Source organism: Stenella coeruleoalba (assembly GCF_951394435.1).
Source record: "Stenella coeruleoalba genome assembly, chromosome: 10".
Taxonomy (NCBI): domain Eukaryota; kingdom Metazoa; phylum Chordata; class Mammalia; order Artiodactyla; family Delphinidae; genus Stenella; species Stenella coeruleoalba.
The window spans coordinates 7,874,899-7,893,194 of record NC_137156.1 but is presented as its reverse complement, the minus strand read 5'-3'; the positions used below and the strand labels follow the sequence as shown (position 1 = coordinate 7,893,194).

General features: G+C 43.3%; 1 protein-coding gene across 2 annotated transcripts in view; it reads left to right on the top strand.

Annotated features, from left to right (window-relative positions):
* The window catches only part of MAK (male germ cell associated kinase), a 43,805-nt gene extending 25,509 nt beyond the window's left edge, over nucleotides 1-18,296 (top strand). Inside the window, exons 9-14 of one of the 2 annotated variants that reach the window (XM_079932893.1) lie at nucleotides 983-1,155; nucleotides 3,153-3,301; nucleotides 7,452-7,583; nucleotides 9,256-9,330; nucleotides 11,916-12,035; nucleotides 16,276-18,296. In XM_079932893.1, the coding sequence (XP_079789019.1) occupies nucleotides 983-1,155; nucleotides 3,153-3,301; nucleotides 7,452-7,583; nucleotides 9,256-9,330; nucleotides 11,916-12,035; nucleotides 16,276-16,430 (804 nt within the window). In that variant the 3' untranslated portion in view covers nucleotides 16,431-18,296. The remainder of the gene's footprint in view (nucleotides 1-982; nucleotides 1,156-3,152; nucleotides 3,302-7,451; nucleotides 7,584-9,255; nucleotides 9,331-11,915; nucleotides 12,036-16,275) is intronic. The other variant, XM_079932894.1, reaches the window with a different exon arrangement.

The following is an 18,296-nucleotide window of genomic DNA, read 5'->3' as shown; positions in this document are numbered from 1 at the left end:
CATTTCAAATCTTTTACGTGGGCATATTGCTGCCCTGAACAAGATCTTAGTGAGGAAGCAGCGTCTGCTATACTCTCCTTGACCTCAGTTCGGAGAGACAGGAAAAAGTCCAGACCTTTTATTTCTTGTTAACAGCAAATGTATTCTTCCCTGAGCATTCCAACCACCATGAATCCGTGGCTCTTGTTACCGCATGCCGCTGTTAACTGCAAAGGCCTCCTATCTGAGGAGCAGGACCTTTCTCGAATGCTGCCTTTATCACATCACTTCTTAATCTCAAAAACATCCAGTGTTCTCCACTGCCCATAGGACAGCTGCGATGTCCCAGGCATACAATGAAGGCCCTTCATCATATCGCATCGGCCTGTCTTTACAACCCTGTCCTCCCTCCAGCACGAACCATCTGCTTCAGTAAACGCAGTCCGCCCTTTCCCCGCGGAACACACTCTGGCACTCTCCTATTAAAAAGCCGCACTCTACGCATCTCCTCTTCCAAACTCTAGAATAACAACCACAACAATAATACCTAACCTACAGTAACGCTTATGTGCCAGGCCCTATCCTAAAAACTTTCGATGCATTTTACTATCAAATCCGAAAACACTAAATTACATAAATACTGTATGTCGCCATTTAAGGAGAAGGAAACTAAGGCTTTGAAAAGTTAAGTCATTTGCCCAAAGAGACACAGCCACACGTGGCAGGTTTCCAGATGACACTTCAACGAAGAGTCAATTCTGATCCTACGTATTCAAGTCTCCCCCAACCCAAGTTCACAGAGATCTGTCCTCTCTCAATTTCCTATCATATTTTTAGCATGCGCTACCTATTTTCCTTAATCCTTTTAAATGTGTATATATGTTATCTCCTTCACTGTATGGAAAGCTCCTTGAGGATGGGGACTCTTAGCCTCAAATATAATAGCTTGCACATAAAAGGCATTCAGCACCCGATTAAAGATGACACCGGTTTCCCACCACAGAAGCCAAATGGCACTCTGGGCCATAAAGGTGCCAGGAGGCGTTGGGGTCAGCCTGTGTTCAAGGTTGAAGATGGCTGGGAAGAGTTTGAGGAATGTGACTTCGGGGTCTCCCATTCCAAGAAGCCAAGCATGCGCGTTTTCAAAGAAACGAGGAAAACAGATTCTCCATCTTGGTAAGATTTAACATTTCTCGGGAAGATACGTTTTCATCAGGCAGCAACTTTACTCATTACGTATAAATGAGTGTACGTGTTAAAAGACAAGAAGCAGCTTAATGTTGTTTCTCCTGTCAAATCCAGACCTCTGTGCTCACCTCTGAAAAAGTAAGACTCCGAGTCCCTCACAGTGACAACGCCCGGCACCAGTGGCTGAGCGTGTGTAGAGGGAGTTCTAGTTCAGTTTTTTGTGTCCCCTGTTCAATTATGATCCCCATAATTCCCATTTGGAATCCACATGCCGCTTCTCAGACAGCAAAGCACAGTCTACAGAGGTAATGGCCTCCTCTGGTGGTGGTGTTCAGAGTTAATCATTTACTTGCTTGCTCTTCTCAACTTTTTTGATCATTTTCTGAACTTTCCCTGGAAGCTTGGTATCTCTAGCAATCCCTTTGCAGTTGGCATCATCATGAGTGCATTATTCAACTTTGAGGTGAAGATGGGTGAAATTTTGGTGAATATTTTGGGAAAATATTTCCCTTGTCCCTGCCCCGCCTTGGAACAGAAGAGGAACAGGGAGAAAAGATGAGGCAGGAGTCAGGGAAATTTCTCTCGTAGCCATTTGGCACTGTACGGCGCAGAAGCCTTCACTCTGGAGAACACATACCTCTGAAGGTAGATGAAGACTTTCCGTGGGGAGATAATTCCCAGTCAGTCAATTTCCAGATCCCCAAGTTCCACAGCTACTCCTCCCTAAAATCCCCAAACTTGAGAAGAAACAGAATAAACCTGCTTAATCCCCTTCCACTTTTAAGTCAGAAAGTCACACCTCTCAGCCACTTCCAATCTTGCCGGGCACGAGGGTGTAACAAGCGCTGAGGTGCTAACCAAAGGGACAGATCAGAAGACTGGCTCTGCACCCTTCCTGGTCCATATGTGTTTCTCTTAGGGGGAAAACCCGGCATTTAGACATAGGGTATTTTAGCCTGTGTTGGAAAGCAGGGTGTAAACACAGTGGCCGGAAATGAGTAGGGCTGTTTCTAATGAAGGGGGCTCCCTGTGCCCAGGGCCACCCCAAAGTGGCGGCCAGCAGTCCAAAGGTCCAATCACAGCAGTGTCCATCCCTCAGAGGGTTGACGTGGTAAGCAGGACTTTCCCGGGGGGAACCGCGGAGGCCTGGGGTCAGACAGGTGACGAGAGCTGGCCAGGGGGGCCAGGCCTCTGCACGGGAAGAGGCCCGGTCACAGGTGGGAGAGAAGGTCGTGGTGCAGGGCTGCACACAGAGCGACAGGCAGCAAAACCAATCGCAGCCCCATCCTCTGGCAGCGAAGGCTGCCGCTCGGACAGATGGCCTCGGGAACTAGACAGAGCTAAGCCTGGATGCCGGAAGGCCTCCGTTCCTACACAGAACTGGGGCCGTAGGAGGCCGGGCACTGGGGGACAGAGGCACCCCGCCAGGCACCCAGCCAGGCGCTCGCCACCGCCCAAGTCGATTCTGCCTTCTGGGGAACAGGCACATCTCAACAAACGCATGATGTCTCTGTATGTCATTAGGCTCTTTGGAAATTCTGTTTGGGGACTTTCCTAACACTTCCCCACTTCAGTTCTCTTAGCCCAGCCTGAACCGTGTTCTAACAACCTTAGTGGTTACACACTGCTGGAGCAGCCAGGTGGAGATGGCTGTGATTCTCTTCCCTTCCAACATGCCACCTTCCCACATCACAAATCCACAGCTGCGGCAGTCGCAGGGAAAATGGAAACATACTGCACACAGGCAACCTGCTGCTTACTTACAAAGCTTTCTGCCTCATACTGTCCAGTATTAGGAAGGATTCTATGCACTGCCCGATATCTACTCGGGGAGAGGGGCTGTCATTTAATGCTCCTATCAGCAGAAGGTCACTGATGGAAACCACTGACTGGTTTGGAAAGATGGGCGGAGGGTGGGCGAGAGCATAGCAGCCGTCATCTTCCCGTTCTTCACCCGGTGATGCTACTTTATGTTGACTTTCAAGGCTTCCAGAGTCAGTACCTGCAGGCCCCAACCACTCAACAGAGGAAAACAAGAACTTACCCCCTGCTATTTCCCTAAAATCTGATTCTGAATTGTCAACTGCTTCAACAGCTAAACAGTACTATTTGAAACAGTCAAGATACCTTCCAGGTAAGCAGAGAAAATAAAATGTTTCCTGGTAACTAGAATAGTTAATAGGTCACGCTCCAGGGTCTTTGAATCTCTGAAGAAAGGGCACCAGTGAAATACAATCATAGCGCTCTTTGCGGGCTCAGCCTGTCGCCGGGACGTTTCTGGACCTCCTGCCTCTGTGAAGTTTGCTCAGGAAATGCCTGGCAGCCACCAATCAAGATGGTGAGGATGCTTCAGAAAATACCACCCTCCCCCACCAAAGCTATGCCTTCTGTAAATTGTATGCAAACAATTCTGCACTCCCATTACCAGTTCTTATAAGAGGTAGAATTTTAGTAATACTGTTTCCTAAATGATCTGATTTGTGTTTTTAAAAGATCCTTCTGGCTGCTAGGTATACCACGCTAGGGGCTCAAAAAGGGTAGGGGACTGGGCGAGGGGCCCAAGGAGACTGGTCAAGAGGCCACTGCACACGTCTGGATAGAGAGGGTGATGCCTTGTTCCCTAGGACGGTGAGAGGAGTGGGAATTAAGACCGTAAGAGAGGGTGCACTTTTGAAAGGTGCAAAGACACCAGTTGGTTAGCAAGTTTCGGTGCTGAAACCATGAGGAAGTTCTGATCTGACTGCAAAAGTGGGGGTGTAAATAAAGCTTCCAGAACACAGATTCATGGGGAACACTTTTCCCTGTTTAAAAAAGAAAGAAAATTGAATTCATTTCACTAAAATAAAATCAGTGCTTCATCTTCGCTGTAGAAGTGCGCCCTCTGGTGGTGGGAGAGGGTATTGTAAAATTTTTAGCAGACACCTGTTTTCCCAGCTCTGCTCCCCTCATGCGGTTTTCAGGAACGCATTTCAGGGCACCTGAGACCCATCTGATCTTTTCCTTTTTCACCAGAAAGATCTAACAAATTCTATTAATTACTCTGGGTCAGAAGCATGGCTGTAATTGAAGCCTAAGAAACAGACTCAAAATTAGAATGAACTGTTTGAAATCTAAACCTGAGCCTGACTGTACCCTATTTTGGCGTGTTTGGTCTCAAAGATGTGGCCCCTCTGGAGCTGGGTGAGATCTGAAACGAGAACTGAGCTCAGTTCAGTCACTTGGACAAACATTTACTGAGCACCTATCGTGATCCAGCAAGTGCAGAGGACAGAAATGCAAAGAAGAAGTGATCCCTGACATTTATTTATGGTCTGTAGTTAATTCACTGAATATCCTCAGGAATAACAAAGAGTATTATCTTTGGGGGGCCTTCCTTTTTTTTTTTTTTTTTTTACCATAAAGCCAAGTATTAAGGTCTTATTAAGCATCAACTTTTAGGATCATGGGAGCTCTAGAAATGTACCATATAATTTCAGGGCAGCCTGACATTACACTACAAGGATTGGCAGATCTGTGACACTGGCCTTCAGGGAGAGGGACGCAAGAGTCATAGTTATTGACCTGCTACTGACCGGCTGTGTACTGGAGCACGACTCTGAGATTCTGTTTTCTGTTACTTAACGATGGGACTGCAGTCATCCATCAGCTCGCCCCGTAAGCCTTGGGTACTTATCACAAGGTAGTTGTTGCAAACAGAGTATACAGTGGAGGTGCTAACGATCTCGGCGGTGCCCTCTGCTCTCTCTCCCGGCCCCAGCACTTTTGAAACCCTGTTCTGTGGATCCTTCTCGAGTCCCGTTATCACTTACGGTCCTTCCTTCCACCCAGTGTATCCAACGTCCTGTGTCATTTGTATATGTGCCTCGCCTACTGCGTTTTAAGTTTCTTAGCGAGACCCACGAACTCCCCTGTGATCCGCTGCCTGCTCCCCTCTCCAGCCTCACTCTGGGCCACGCCCTGTCCCTGCTCCATCCTTGCCGAGGACTCTGAGTTCTTCCCCTTCCCAGGTCCACTGCCCACACTGACGCCTCTCCCAGGAACACACCTCTCCAACTCCTACCAGGTCCTTATCATGACTCACATTCCAGCTTAAAGTTACCTTTTTAGAAGACTGGCTTTGTGGCTTCTGTTTTTTGCAGCCTCAGCACCAGATTCTTCTGCATAATTTGCACACTGCTAATTACTCACCTAATTATAACTGTTCGTCTCCCTTCTCACTAGAGTAGATTATAAGAGCCACAAGGGCAGAAACTGGTCTACTTTGTTCACCACTTTTTCTCCAGTGCCACACACACTGCCTGGCACGTGGTAGGTGCTCAGTAAATATTTGCTGACTGACTTTTTAATAACCTTTGAGGGGACAGGATGATAGTATATTAATTTTTGCTTCTCTTTAACGGTGTTTGGTTGTAGAAGGTACTCCAGAAAAGCTTGTAAACTAATACATGTTTTAAAATTCCAGATATTGTCTATTTCCAAGAAAATTGAAATCTTTTAACAGACAAAGGGTTAAAGCAATTATTTTCAACAGTGTAGTATGTATTTACTGAAAAACAAAAAAGACTAGGGATATCGCAAGGCTAATCGTATTAAAATAATTTAAGCATTCAGGGCCCATTCTTTGTTGAACTGTATTTATAAAAAATATTCACCTAAAGAGATTTGTAGTTTTCTCCCCTGACCTTGCACCTTCTTTGGGGGTAAATATATTGTGTGTGTGTGTGTGTGTGTGTGTGTGTGTGTGTGTGAAGATGTTTTTAACCTGAGTAACTGCTACCTAGTGCATCTTCTTTATTGTCAGGGAATTGTCTATTATAGTTCTATTTGTAGGTATTTTATTAGAAACCAAAAACCATAAAGAGCAATATCCCATAATAAAGGGAAATGATCTACCTGATGGAGTGTTTCCTTAGAGAACTGACGACAGGTAACTTTGCGGCTTGGTTCGGAACCACCAGGCTTGTTTCTGGATTTAAAACAAGGAATGTCATTATATGTCTCATAAATGTGAAACCTTGCCAAGGAGTTCACTTTGGGAAAAGTCAAAGCTCCCTTGAAACAGGGACTGACCCTCTCTCTACGTTATTAGCAGTCCTCGGTAGGGATGTTTTCTACACTAAAGAGAACTCCACATGTATGACCCAGAGGCTTAGACAGTGTGATGTCTCTGGCGTCTGCTAAGCTGAACCCAATTTAATTATCAGTCAAAAGAAAGCAAGTTCAGGGCTTCCCCGATGGCGCAGTGGTTGAGAGTCCGCCTGCCGATGCAGGGGACATGAGTTCGTACCCCGGTCTGGGAGGATCCCACATGCCGCGGAGCGGCTGGGCCCGTGAGCCATGGCCGCTGGGCCTGTGCATCCGGAGCCTGTGCTCCACAACGGGAGAGGCCACAACAGTGCGAGGCCTGCGTACCGCAAAAAAAAAAAAAAAAAAAGAAAGCAAGTTCAGGAAGTTCTCACATCTCTTAAAACTAGGTTAAAACAACACCCTTTGACCACTGGGACCAAGGTCCAAGGCCGAGTCCACATTTCACAGATTTCAGAAAATCATAAACAACTAGCTGCTTATATTTTACTAGATCCGATGTGCAGATAAGCTTCACACATGGATCTCTACATGCACTTCCGAACTCCTCAGTCCCCCTGGGTTCTTGGCCGCACGTCTGTTTTCCCCAGCTACCCCAATTGCTCCTCAAGGGTCTGGCCCAGAGCAAACACTCAAAAGAAGTGTACGACATGGAAATATCTTTTGGAAGAAAATTTTTGTGCCACCTCAAATTTTAAGAGATATTTAGGGCTTCCCTGGTGGCGCAGTGGTTGAGAGTCCGCCTGCCGATGCAGGGGACGCGGGTTCGTGCCCCGGTCTGGGAAGATCCCACATGCCACGGAGCGGCTGGGCCCGTGAGCCATGGCCGCTGAGCCTGCGCATCCGGAGCCTGTGCTCCGCAGCGGGAGAGGCCACAACAGTGAGAGGCCCACGTACCGCAAAAAAAAAAAAAAAAAAAAAAAAAAAGAGACATTTAGCAAGAAATGTCCAATGTTTATCATTACTTGTATTACAGAAAATAACTTAACGTTTCTAAAAGACACCGTGAGGATTCCAGGTTATTGTATTTAGGGCTGAGGATCATGTGAGGGTCCATCAAAAAGCAAGTATTTGCTACAGTGTAGCCAAAATTTATTTCCATTCCCTCGCGTTCTTTCTAGTCTAGTTTGAACGTATATTTTTCCTTCAAGTGTATGATCGCACTCTAACCTTTGAAATGGCTGTTTTGTTCTTCTAAGGTGTAAACCCCAAGAACGTGTCCTTGACAGCCAGTGGGAAGGATACGAACCCATACACCTGGAATAGCCAGCTATTTCCTAAGTCGCTGGGACCCACGGGGACAGAACTTGCTTTCAAAGGGAGTAATGCAGGTAAGGCAAGACTACATTTAAAGTATGAACTTACACTGTTTTCCTTCTGCGGATTTTTACTTTTAAATGTTTCCCTTTTCCCCAAAGTATAAAAATAGGTGGGGTGCCAGTCAAAGGACTAGTTTGATATATTGGTGTCAGTGTTGAGAAAGTGAGTAACTCTGATGATTGGGGAACAAATAAATCCTTTTTAAGTCAAGTGGTTTCCAGTTCTTAGCTTTTAAAAAACTGAAGGAGAACCTAATTGAGTTATAGCTAATAGATAATTAAAAATCATTTGTGAAAATAACACAATACTGTAAATCAACTGTACTCCACTATAAAATGAAAATTTTTTTGAAAATCATTTTTTATGCGATCACTATGTGATATTTGATCTGTAACTGTGAATAGTGTTCAAAGACTATAGTAACAGAGCTGTAACAAAACACCTTTCATTCCCTAGTATGCATTTACAAGATTTCTCCTTGCTTCCCATCCTTAAAAAAATGAAGCGGAATCCTGTCTGATTTTAGCAATAAGTAATATTTATTGATGGATACATGAACCACTTGAAAAAGGTCCCATCTTTCTCATTAAGAGATGAATTTCCAAAAATAAATCTGACTTTTCACTTTTAATAATCAAATTCTATAATATTCATCTTTTTTGATAAATTATATACAACGAATCATTCTAACTATAATTAACTTAATCCAGAGAAAAGTATTTTAATATACTTATGGTTGGTTATAAGAAATTTTTTTAAAGGTTTCAATCTATACACATTTTTTGACTGGTTAATTTAAAGACTTTAAAATTATACTCAGATAAAATCTGGGAGCTGACATATGAATGAAAATAAAATTTTAGAGAGAAAAGGGATTCATGTGAAATTTCTACCTGTTAAAAAGGAGTGTGGTCATGTATTTCTTTTTTTTTTTTTTTGGCCTTACCACGTGGCATGTGCAATCTTTCTTAGTTCCCGGACCGGGGATCGAACGTTGTCCCCTGCAGTAGGAGGGCAGAGTCTTAACCACTGGACCACCAGGGAAGTCCCATGTGGTCATGTATTTCTTAAGTCAGTACTGGTGAGCATAAAATCACTATGGTATTTAGATTCCACTGATCATATTTAAAAGAGAGATGTAATAGTTTTATTTTTAAATGTCTCTAATTACAGTATGCCAGAAGTTAAATCATTTGCAACTGTAAAACTTACGAGGAAACATTTTAGAGATCAGCTTAAAGTGTCTGAAGAGGTAGAGAGTTCTTTCTTTAAAAAGATGTAGGTGGTATTGGATCAGAAGAGTTTGAGGGTCACTCTGTAGCAACTGAGGAGTCTCCTGAGGTGTTCTGATGGGACATCAAACGCTCCGGGTATTGTATCCATTGAACAGTGCTGTGGCACTGCAATTTGCTAAGTTTTTCTCAGTTATTTAAAAATGATATTCACTGAACCAAGTGGTTAAATACAATCAGGTGAAATGACAGCTGCACAACTTTGAGTCTCGGGGAAATATACGACTGACGTCAAATCAAAGCTGAGGCAGCACCGAGAACATTCTCTCGGAGAAACATTTAAGGTTTCTTTCTGCATCTTTTCATTAATCATGGAATCCATTTTTTCTCTGCTTTTCCTATAACATCCTCCTTATTGTTCATTCTTTCCTTCCATCTGCCTTCTCTTTAGAAGAAAGCATAATTAAACCAATTGAAAAACTATCATGCAATGAAAGTTTTCCTGAAAAATTACAGGACTCACAAGGTAATTTCTGGGCCTTGTAGATGCGTACAGTTAGTTCTTTGAATCTCCTGTCCAATTTTCTTCTCAACATCGACCCCAAATCTTGTCATAAAAGGCTACTACGAAGGCCAAGGTCACCTGCTTTTAGGGGTCAGATCAGGACTCGGGCAGACAGAAGTGTCCACACCACCAAGAACCTCTTTCTTCGGTAGTTGGAATTCTAAGAGTAATTAGCTCTCAAAAGGCTCTATGCTTGTCTTCTTAAATTAATTATGACAAGTTAAATAAATCAAGCAAATCTACTAAAAATAATTAAAAGAATATTTTCTAATTTTATAATCAATATTCCTGGAAATTTTTTTAAGTTCTGAGACTCATTTCTGAGCATGAACCATCATTTAAAAGAAAAAGTTAACCAAATTCACAGAGATGATGGATTTCCTAGAATTTTGCTGTTAGTGGTTTAAACAGTGCTAACTATTGGCTCCAACCTAAAAATTTGCAGCTCACAAGGTACTTCAAATGAAAAGCCAAAATAATTTAAGAAGACTTAATTTTCTATGCATTTTCCCTTAGCAACTTCTTCCTCCAATAGGAAGAAGCATCCTGTAACCGATCAGTGCATGGGTTTTAGAGCCTGACGTGTCCCTGTTCACTCACTAGCCTTGTGATCTTGGACAAGTTACTTGGGTCCTCTAAGTCAGTTACCCCGCCTGTAAGACAGAGGAAATAATACTGACCGAGGCAGTATTATACGACCACCCCTAGGATTTTTGTCACACAATAAGCATTTAATAAGTGTTTGCTCTGATGATGGGGATGAGGGTGGGAGAGATCTTTTTTATTTTGGCCATGCCACGTGGCACGTGGGATCTTAGTTCCCTGACCACGGATCGAACCCGCTCGCCCTGCATTGGAAGTGCAGAGTCTTAACCACTGGATTGCCATGGATGTCCCGGGAGATATGTTCTCAGGCTGCTACTGAATGGGATTACTGCCTTGAACTTTCAAAAAGTCTTCTGAAGTCTTCTGATTGGTGAATTAGAACGAGTACCTCAAGGCGAAAAGAAAGGACAAATGAGGCAGCAATGCCTACGCAAAATTCAGCAGTGTTAAAAATCGTAGGAACTGATAACGTGTTTACTGCGTGGCGACCTTTAGGGTCTGATAAATAACACTGCCGGTTGACATGTGTTGGTCCAGGAGCAAACACTTATTGAGCGCCTGCTATGCACAGCACCGTGACAGACGTCAGGGACACAGGAAGGCAGAGTCCAGCCTGTGGTCAAATGACACCATGTGAAAATAGGCTTCAGTCGTAGCTGCCAGATGAACGGTTCTTTGAAACCACCAAGGCGGTCAGAGCCCTGATTCACCTTCTCACTGACAAACCTGTCCCTTTTCTGGTGTAGCCAGGCTCCTTAAAGAGAAGTTACATTCATTTTTCCTCTGATTGCCACTTTACCCCTCAGCTCACTGCAGTCTGTCCTCAGCTTGCCTTGGGCCACTGAAACAGCTCCTGCCGCGGCCTGTCCTGTTAGCGGCCAAATCCCAGGGCGGTGCCAACCCCACCAGACCTCTGCCTTATTTGCTGCTCCTTCCTCGTCACACGCTGTCTTCTCTGGGGCTTCCAGACCCTATTCCTACCGTCTACCTCTCCACCCTCTCCCCAGCAGGGTCCTTTTCTTTTCTCCCCCTTAGTGCTCTGTTCCCCGGGTTCTGTTCTGTTCTGGGTCTTTGCACATCCCACAGTCCCTCTGGGCTGGCTCCTCCAAGCCCATGGAGTCATCACCGCCATGCCCCGATCATTCCAGATCTCCAGGCCTGCTGGACCTCTGTGACCTGAATCTCCCATGGGCACCAGGTCTTTACCCCACACCTGACTCTTCCCCTGTATCCTGTTCTCAGTCACCCACACTACAGACTTAGGGGTTTATGTTACTCTCTTTCCCACCCCTCCCACCCCATACACCTGCTGGTTCCCTCCTCCATCCCTCCATGACGGTCTAAGTTCAGACTCTCTTACTTCCTCTCTCACTTCAGCTACAGCAGTACCCACCTGACTGGTCTATTGCCTTTACATTTTCCCCCAGATTGATCATTCACTAATAGCGATGAGGATGGTGACAGCTGACACGTGTTGGACAGCAGAGCCTATGCTAAGTGCTTTGCATTCATCTCATTCAATCCCTACAACAACCCCTATGAGAATAGGTGCACTTATCAGGGTGACTTTACAAGATGAAGAAGTGCTCAGAGAGCACCGCAGGGATGGGGGCTTCCTGGCAGGAAATATACTTTCAGGTTAAGAAGTGGAGTCATAAAAACCTGGGTACATTCAGGGGGACACCTTGGGTTCACATTCTGATTTGGTCACTTACTAACTGCGAGAAGTTAGCCAAGTCAGGTGTGGATAGTAACATGCATCTAAGAGGGTTGTTATATGGACTGAACGGGAACATCTGTAAAACCGTAGTGCCGCGCATGAAATACAGACGATGCCCCCAAAACAGAATTTAGAATTAGTAGTGGTTGTAATCAAAGTTACTCTCCGGTGCTTTAAAATATTAACCTTCTGACTCTGAAACTTTATGATACGTCACTAGGAAATCTTGGAAGTTATGCTACTTACAATCAGTCAGGATATATTCCTTCCTTTCTCAAAAAAGAAGTGGGGTCAGCTGGCCAGAGGATACACTTAGCACCACTCGGTGCGACAGCTTCAGGTAAGAACAAGTTCAGATACAGTTTTTGAGAATTCTGATCAGAAAGGAGCTTTTTAAAGTTTATAGTCACCTTTCCTGAGTGAAGACTTTTAAATTAGTCTCAGCTATCAACTGAAGTTCTGTTTTTGGCAAAATGTCCCATTTTTCTCCCAAAGATGTGGTTTGCGAGTCTAATAAGAGGAGCTACCTCTGATTCAGTGGTTCTTCTCGGTCCGACACACAGATTGTGCCACCGAATCCTCCCAATGACCTGATGAGGTAGATCTTTTTCAGATGAGGAAACTGACATTGAGTAATTTACCTAGGGTCACACAGCCTGTAAACAGCGGAGCTGGGATAGACAGTGTCTAATTCCGAAGAGTGTGCTATGCTACACGACGAGATGCGCGAGGATGCACTTTTCAGAGCTTCCCGCCTGGTACCTGGCACGGAGCGGAAAGCGCAGCAGATGCTGAGACTCTGTTATCTATCAGTTAATGGGTAGTCCTTCTGCAGCTCCACCTTAGGGCTTAGAACTAAACTGCGGCAGAACTTTGACTAGCTTTTGCTCTGTCATATATTAGGTGGTGAAGTTTTATTCCCCACCCTCCGACGCTATGACTAATTAGGTCACCTGCTCTGCAGTGGCGTGGCGTGTGACAGCCACATTCAGGGGGACGCTCTTGAAACTGATGTGAGGATTCTGTACTTGAGTTGACCAGATCTGACTATGAATGTTCTCTAAGTTATTTCAGTCTAAAATAGATACCCTTCTTAAAGCACCTAAAATAAACATTGAGGCAGATAATTACAAGTTTGGTAAGATATCTAGTTACAGTTTAATTTAAAAGCTGACTTCAAAAGTCTTCTCCCAGTCTGTCCCAGCCAGGATCTTATATTATAGAACTCCTGATTAGAGTTACCAGTCTTTAAAGTTCATGCTCTTGGAGCTAGAATTGTAGAAAGCACTGGACTTCCGTAATTTTTTATTCCTTACCATGGCAGAACTGCTTAAGCAGGACTCAGTTACCTTATCTGCGAAAAGAACTGCTTCATTATCTCTCTGCTGAAACAAAATATATAAATAAACATTTTATATACAGCAGTAATTCTTATAAAGCCTTAAATACTTTACGGCAGCCTTATCATGAGTCATTAGCCACAGCTTGGTAGCAATTTTTCATATGAAGGCAGAAAATCATAACGTCTCAAATTATTTTGAGTACCTGCTCTTAGAAAGTGCAAGTGGGTATTTTTGAACATATTTTTATAAGGGATTGGAGGCCTTTATATATTAATTATTCTGTCAGATTAGCATGCATATTCCTGTTTTCATTTTTTTAAGTAAAATGCTTTCTCATAACTTTTCATCTCTTCATTTTACTCTGCTTATCAGATTTTCCTACAGATCGTGATAGGAGGAAAGGTAAAAAAAAAAAGAAGTAAATATTAATCATTCTCAAGTGGTCAATGCAAATCCTTAGGAAAACACTGTTCTGTAAGAGATGTGTCTTCCAGCCCTCCCACTGGTGTGACAGTTTCCCACAAGAGAATACAACCAGGTCATTACCGTATTTACTCGACTATCTCCCCTTCTCTCAGCCTCCCTCTCTACTCTTCTTCCTCATCCTCAAGTCTGGAGAAGAAAAATCACATTAATTTCTTCCTCCCTCCCCATGTCATCTATCAACCCAAACCCCCTCCTACCTCCTTGTCCCCTGCTAGAGGAGTGACTTCTTTCAGACACAGCCGCCCTCTAGAAGCACGGGGCCCTGTTCTACGTGCTGTACATGCATTAACTCACTGAACTTTCTAAGACAGAAGGTACCATCATTATCTCCATTTTACAGAAGTTTTCTATCTTGCCATAAGTTATATAGCAGTGACACAGATTACATTCTTAACTAGAGGCAAACACCCTTTCCTGCAGCAACATTTCCTACAAGAAGTTAAATGCCCTTGGACACATGCAGGTTTTAAGATAAATGCACAGCAAATGTTAGAGGGCTGCCAGCTCCGTTCTGGGGAGTGGGGAGGTGTGGGCACAGCCAGCTGCTGAACAAAGCGTTTCTTTGCCCCACACGAGACCTGGGCTCCTTTGTCAGCTACTAAGCTCTTCACCAAGGGTGCTGGAGTCCTAAAACGCTGTAATTCTCAGAAAGGAATCCTAAATGTCAACACTACCGCCTTACTGGCAAAATGATTCCCTTTTCAAAGAAGGTTTTACAAATGTTGGCCTGGACACAGTTTCCTTCAAATGCATTTAGGACTTGACTTAGACTATGTCATCATCTGGAAAAAAAGCTTCTCTGGATGTTACTCCCCAGACGCCTCACTTCTCACCTACTGTTAGCTTAAGGATGGGTTTTCCCTTCTCCTTTCTCTCAGTCACGGGGACTTATTGTCTCCTCCCTCCTGCCCTCCCCTCCCATGTGCTCTCCTCTGCCCATGGTACCATTCTGATGTGGGTGCACTAATTTATCAGACTGATGCTGGTCTATATTCCAGCGGGTTATGACTAAAGGGCTATTCCTAGAAAATATGGTGCACTTAACTGGCCCTTCTAGACACGGTCCCTGTCTTTCTTAAGGAGCTTTTTATTGGCTTTGAGAACTTTAAACCCAGTAAGAGTGGGATGAAATGACCCGTCAAACGAAGGAAGAACTCTTGGCCTCCTTGTCCCAACTGAACCACAAAGCAGTTGGGGTGACTGTCACCAGGGCAGCTCCTCGCGTAAGACTTTGTCCCCTTTAAGCTGAGGTTAGCAACACATCAGGACCCACGTGTTCCCGTAAGTTCCTCCTATACTTCCAATTCTACAGTAAAAATAGAAGAAAAAACTGGGAAAACCATGCCAATAAATACAGTACAGCTAGTGTTAGATGTACAGAATGGTTAGAGGGTCATTTCAAAGTTGACGCCTACAGAGTATAATCCAAGAATGGCAGCTACCACATAGTGTGAAAAGATATTTAAATCCCAAACAGAAAGACGGAACATCAGAGAGAACAGCTCTGATACCTAGCTCCCAGCCTGAAGTGAGGAAGGGGTGCAGGAGGGACTGAGGATATTAAAGTTTTCTCTGAAATGATTTACTGCTTTGTCATTTGACACGTTCAAGTAATCTGAGCTTATAAATTGTTCAGGTAACAAATGTCTAACACATTTTTTCACAAAATTTTCATCAGCCAATACATGTATGAATAAAACAAACCTTGTGATGAAAGGTTTGGGATCCTAAGAATGGCTCACTTTTCAAAGGGATTCTGTTATCATCCATCGATTTCCCAATAAAACATGAAGTTTCTTGACTCCAAAACCCACATTTTCGTGTTTAAAGAGAAACCTGCTATGTGACCCCATCTGTGTGGCTCCATGAAGCCAGAGCTGTACAGGATTCACAGTTCTGAACACATTTTCTGTAGTGACACTGTGCTCAGATATTACTTAGATGTAACCAGTGTGATTGTAAACAGTGGGTACTGCCCATCGAACTTAAACCAAGGAGTTGTTCTTGGTCATCCAAGTTGGCATTGCCTACCAAAATATGATGGGCACTTCAGTGAGCCCAAATAAGAAACAGTAGCAGTGTCAGAACTATAAACCAGAAATTATGGCGCTTAAGCTGCTGAAAACGCTAACTGGTGTCAGCATAATACTACAATAGAATTTTTGGCTTATATATATAATTAAAAAAAAAAACTTAGAGAGCACTGAATTAATCTTTTAAAGACAAATTCAGATTTTCGGACTTCCCTGGTGGCGCAGTGGTTAAGAATCCGCCTGCCAACACAGGGGACATGGGTTCGAGCCCTGGTCTGGGAAGATCCCACATGCCGCAGAGCAATTAAGCCCGTGCGCCACAACTACTGAGCCTGCGCTCTAGAGCCCGTGAGCCACAACTACTGAGCCTGTGCTCTAGAGCCCGTGAGCCACAACTACTGAGCCTGTGCTCTAGAGCCCACGAGCCACAGCTACTGAGCCCATGTGCTGCCACTACTGAAGCCTGCACGCCTAGAGCCCATGCTCCGCACAAGAGAAGCCACTGCAGTGAGAAGCCCGGGCACTGCAACGAAGAGCAGCCCCTGCTCGCCGCAACTAGAGAGAAAGCCCGCACGCAGCAATGAAGACCCAACACAGCCAAAAATAATTTTTTTTAAAAAAGATAAATTCAGATTTTCCCCCATAAAATGAACTGCTTTATTTTGAATTTAATAATCATCTGAATAAAATTCTGATTTCTGATTCTGCTTTCTTTCAGAATATCCCTGGAACACAAAAACTGGTCAGGGGCAGTTTTCAGGACCTACTTATAATCCTACAGCCAAGAATCTAAATATTGTGAACCGCGCACAGCCAGTCTCCTCCGTGCACGGGAGGACAGACTGGGTGGCCAAGTACGGAGGCCACCGATAGGAGTCTGGTGTGAAGTCCCACAGCATCGCTCCAGAGTCTGTGCAAGTCCCCTGACCCCGGGAAATGTCTACAGATGTCTACTTCTACTGAGTTCTGGAAGAAATATGTAATAGTGGGTACTCTGAAGAGCAAAACTCATCTCCTATTTTCTTCCTTTCCTAGAAATGAAATGCATTTTCTGAGCATCATTGCCCGCAGCGCTGATATATGGGTAGGACTTTACTAAGTATTGAATAAACTATTTGCCAAAGTGTCAAGTATTTGATATACAAATAGATACTAAGTACAATAAGAAGCTTTTTTTAAAAAAATGCCTCCAGAAATAAGTGTTTAGAGTGTTTTATATTTGCCCAAACTATTTAATATTTCACTGTTTAGCCTCAGAGGTTTGTTTTGTTTTGGCTTTTACAGCAATTACATAGATGTCTGTGGACTGTCAGTTACGGTTCTTATTTGGCCAAGGTTCTACTCTACCATTTTGGCAATGGCAGAAAGATGGTAATTTATCATTTTTCTACTTTGCAATTATGGAAGCAATGATAATTCTAATCTAAAGCAGGACATCTTTCTTAGAAATAAGTATTTCTTTAACATAGAGATGTCAAAATCACATCACCTGATTTTAGTGAAGAAAGAGTCGATTGTTCGATTTTGATCAATACAACTGCTATGAATTTGTGGTGACTATCAAACCCAATGGCTTGATGACTTCCAAATTAACCAAGTCAAGGGTCTGTCATCTTCACATCAAGTGTGTTCATCAGACTTTCAAAATACATTTGTTTCCATATTCCCACGAGGCACAAAGATGAAGTATACCAGCTCGTTCCCCAAAGCAAACTCTTGCTGCTGCTGCAGACAGATCAGACTCAGCTCTGACCTTCACACTTGCTCTGAAGAGCAAATGCATTCAGTTGCTATCGCAGTGATTTCACTTACTACATGTTTTCTTAGTTTTATTTCTAAATTGGTAGTTAAAATAGACATTTTGAACTTAGGACTACTCTATTCAAGCCTGTCATTTTACGAACTCGATATTCTTTTTACAGAATAATGTTATCAAACTGCTCACTTTTTATGTATTTTATGACTTTGTAACAAATGCTAATGTAATTGGTATCCTCTTGTGGACATTATACAAAGGCATAGTAAGAACATGGTATTTTTGTACAGAAGATTCAGCTCACCTTCTTGAAAAATGTTAAAATCTAAAGAGTAATTTATGTTAGTGGTAATGGTTATATATATATTTGTACAGTTTTAATTAATGTCTCAAAGCAAAAGTATTCTTTTGTGTTGCTGGGAAACTTTTAAACTCCAAATAGATATTAAAATTAATATGGTTAACTAGTGTGTTTTCCTTACATTGTTAAACTTTATACTTATACTCTGAGGCCTTTTTTTGTTGTTAATTAGTCAACTTTTTTTTTTTCTTAGCAGTTTTAAGTTTACGGAAAATCTGATTGGAAAGTACAGGGTTTCCACATACTCCCTAATCTCCCCGCTCCTCAATTTTCCCTATTATAAATATCTTGCATTAGTGTGGTACATTTGTCACAACTGATGAACCAGTATTGATTCATCGTTACTAATTAAAGGCCATGGATTACATTAGGGTTCACGCTCTGTGTTGTACATTCTGTGGGTTTTGACAACGTGTATAAAGACATGTATCCACCAATACAGTATCACACAAAATAGTTTCACTGCCCTGAAGATCCTCTGTGCTCTACCCATTCATCCCTCCCTCCCTCCCTGCAAACCTCTGGCAACCACTGATCTTTTTTTTATTATTATCTCCATAGTTTTTCCTTTTCCACAATGTCATATAGTTGGAATTACGAAGTATACAGCCTTTTCAGTTTG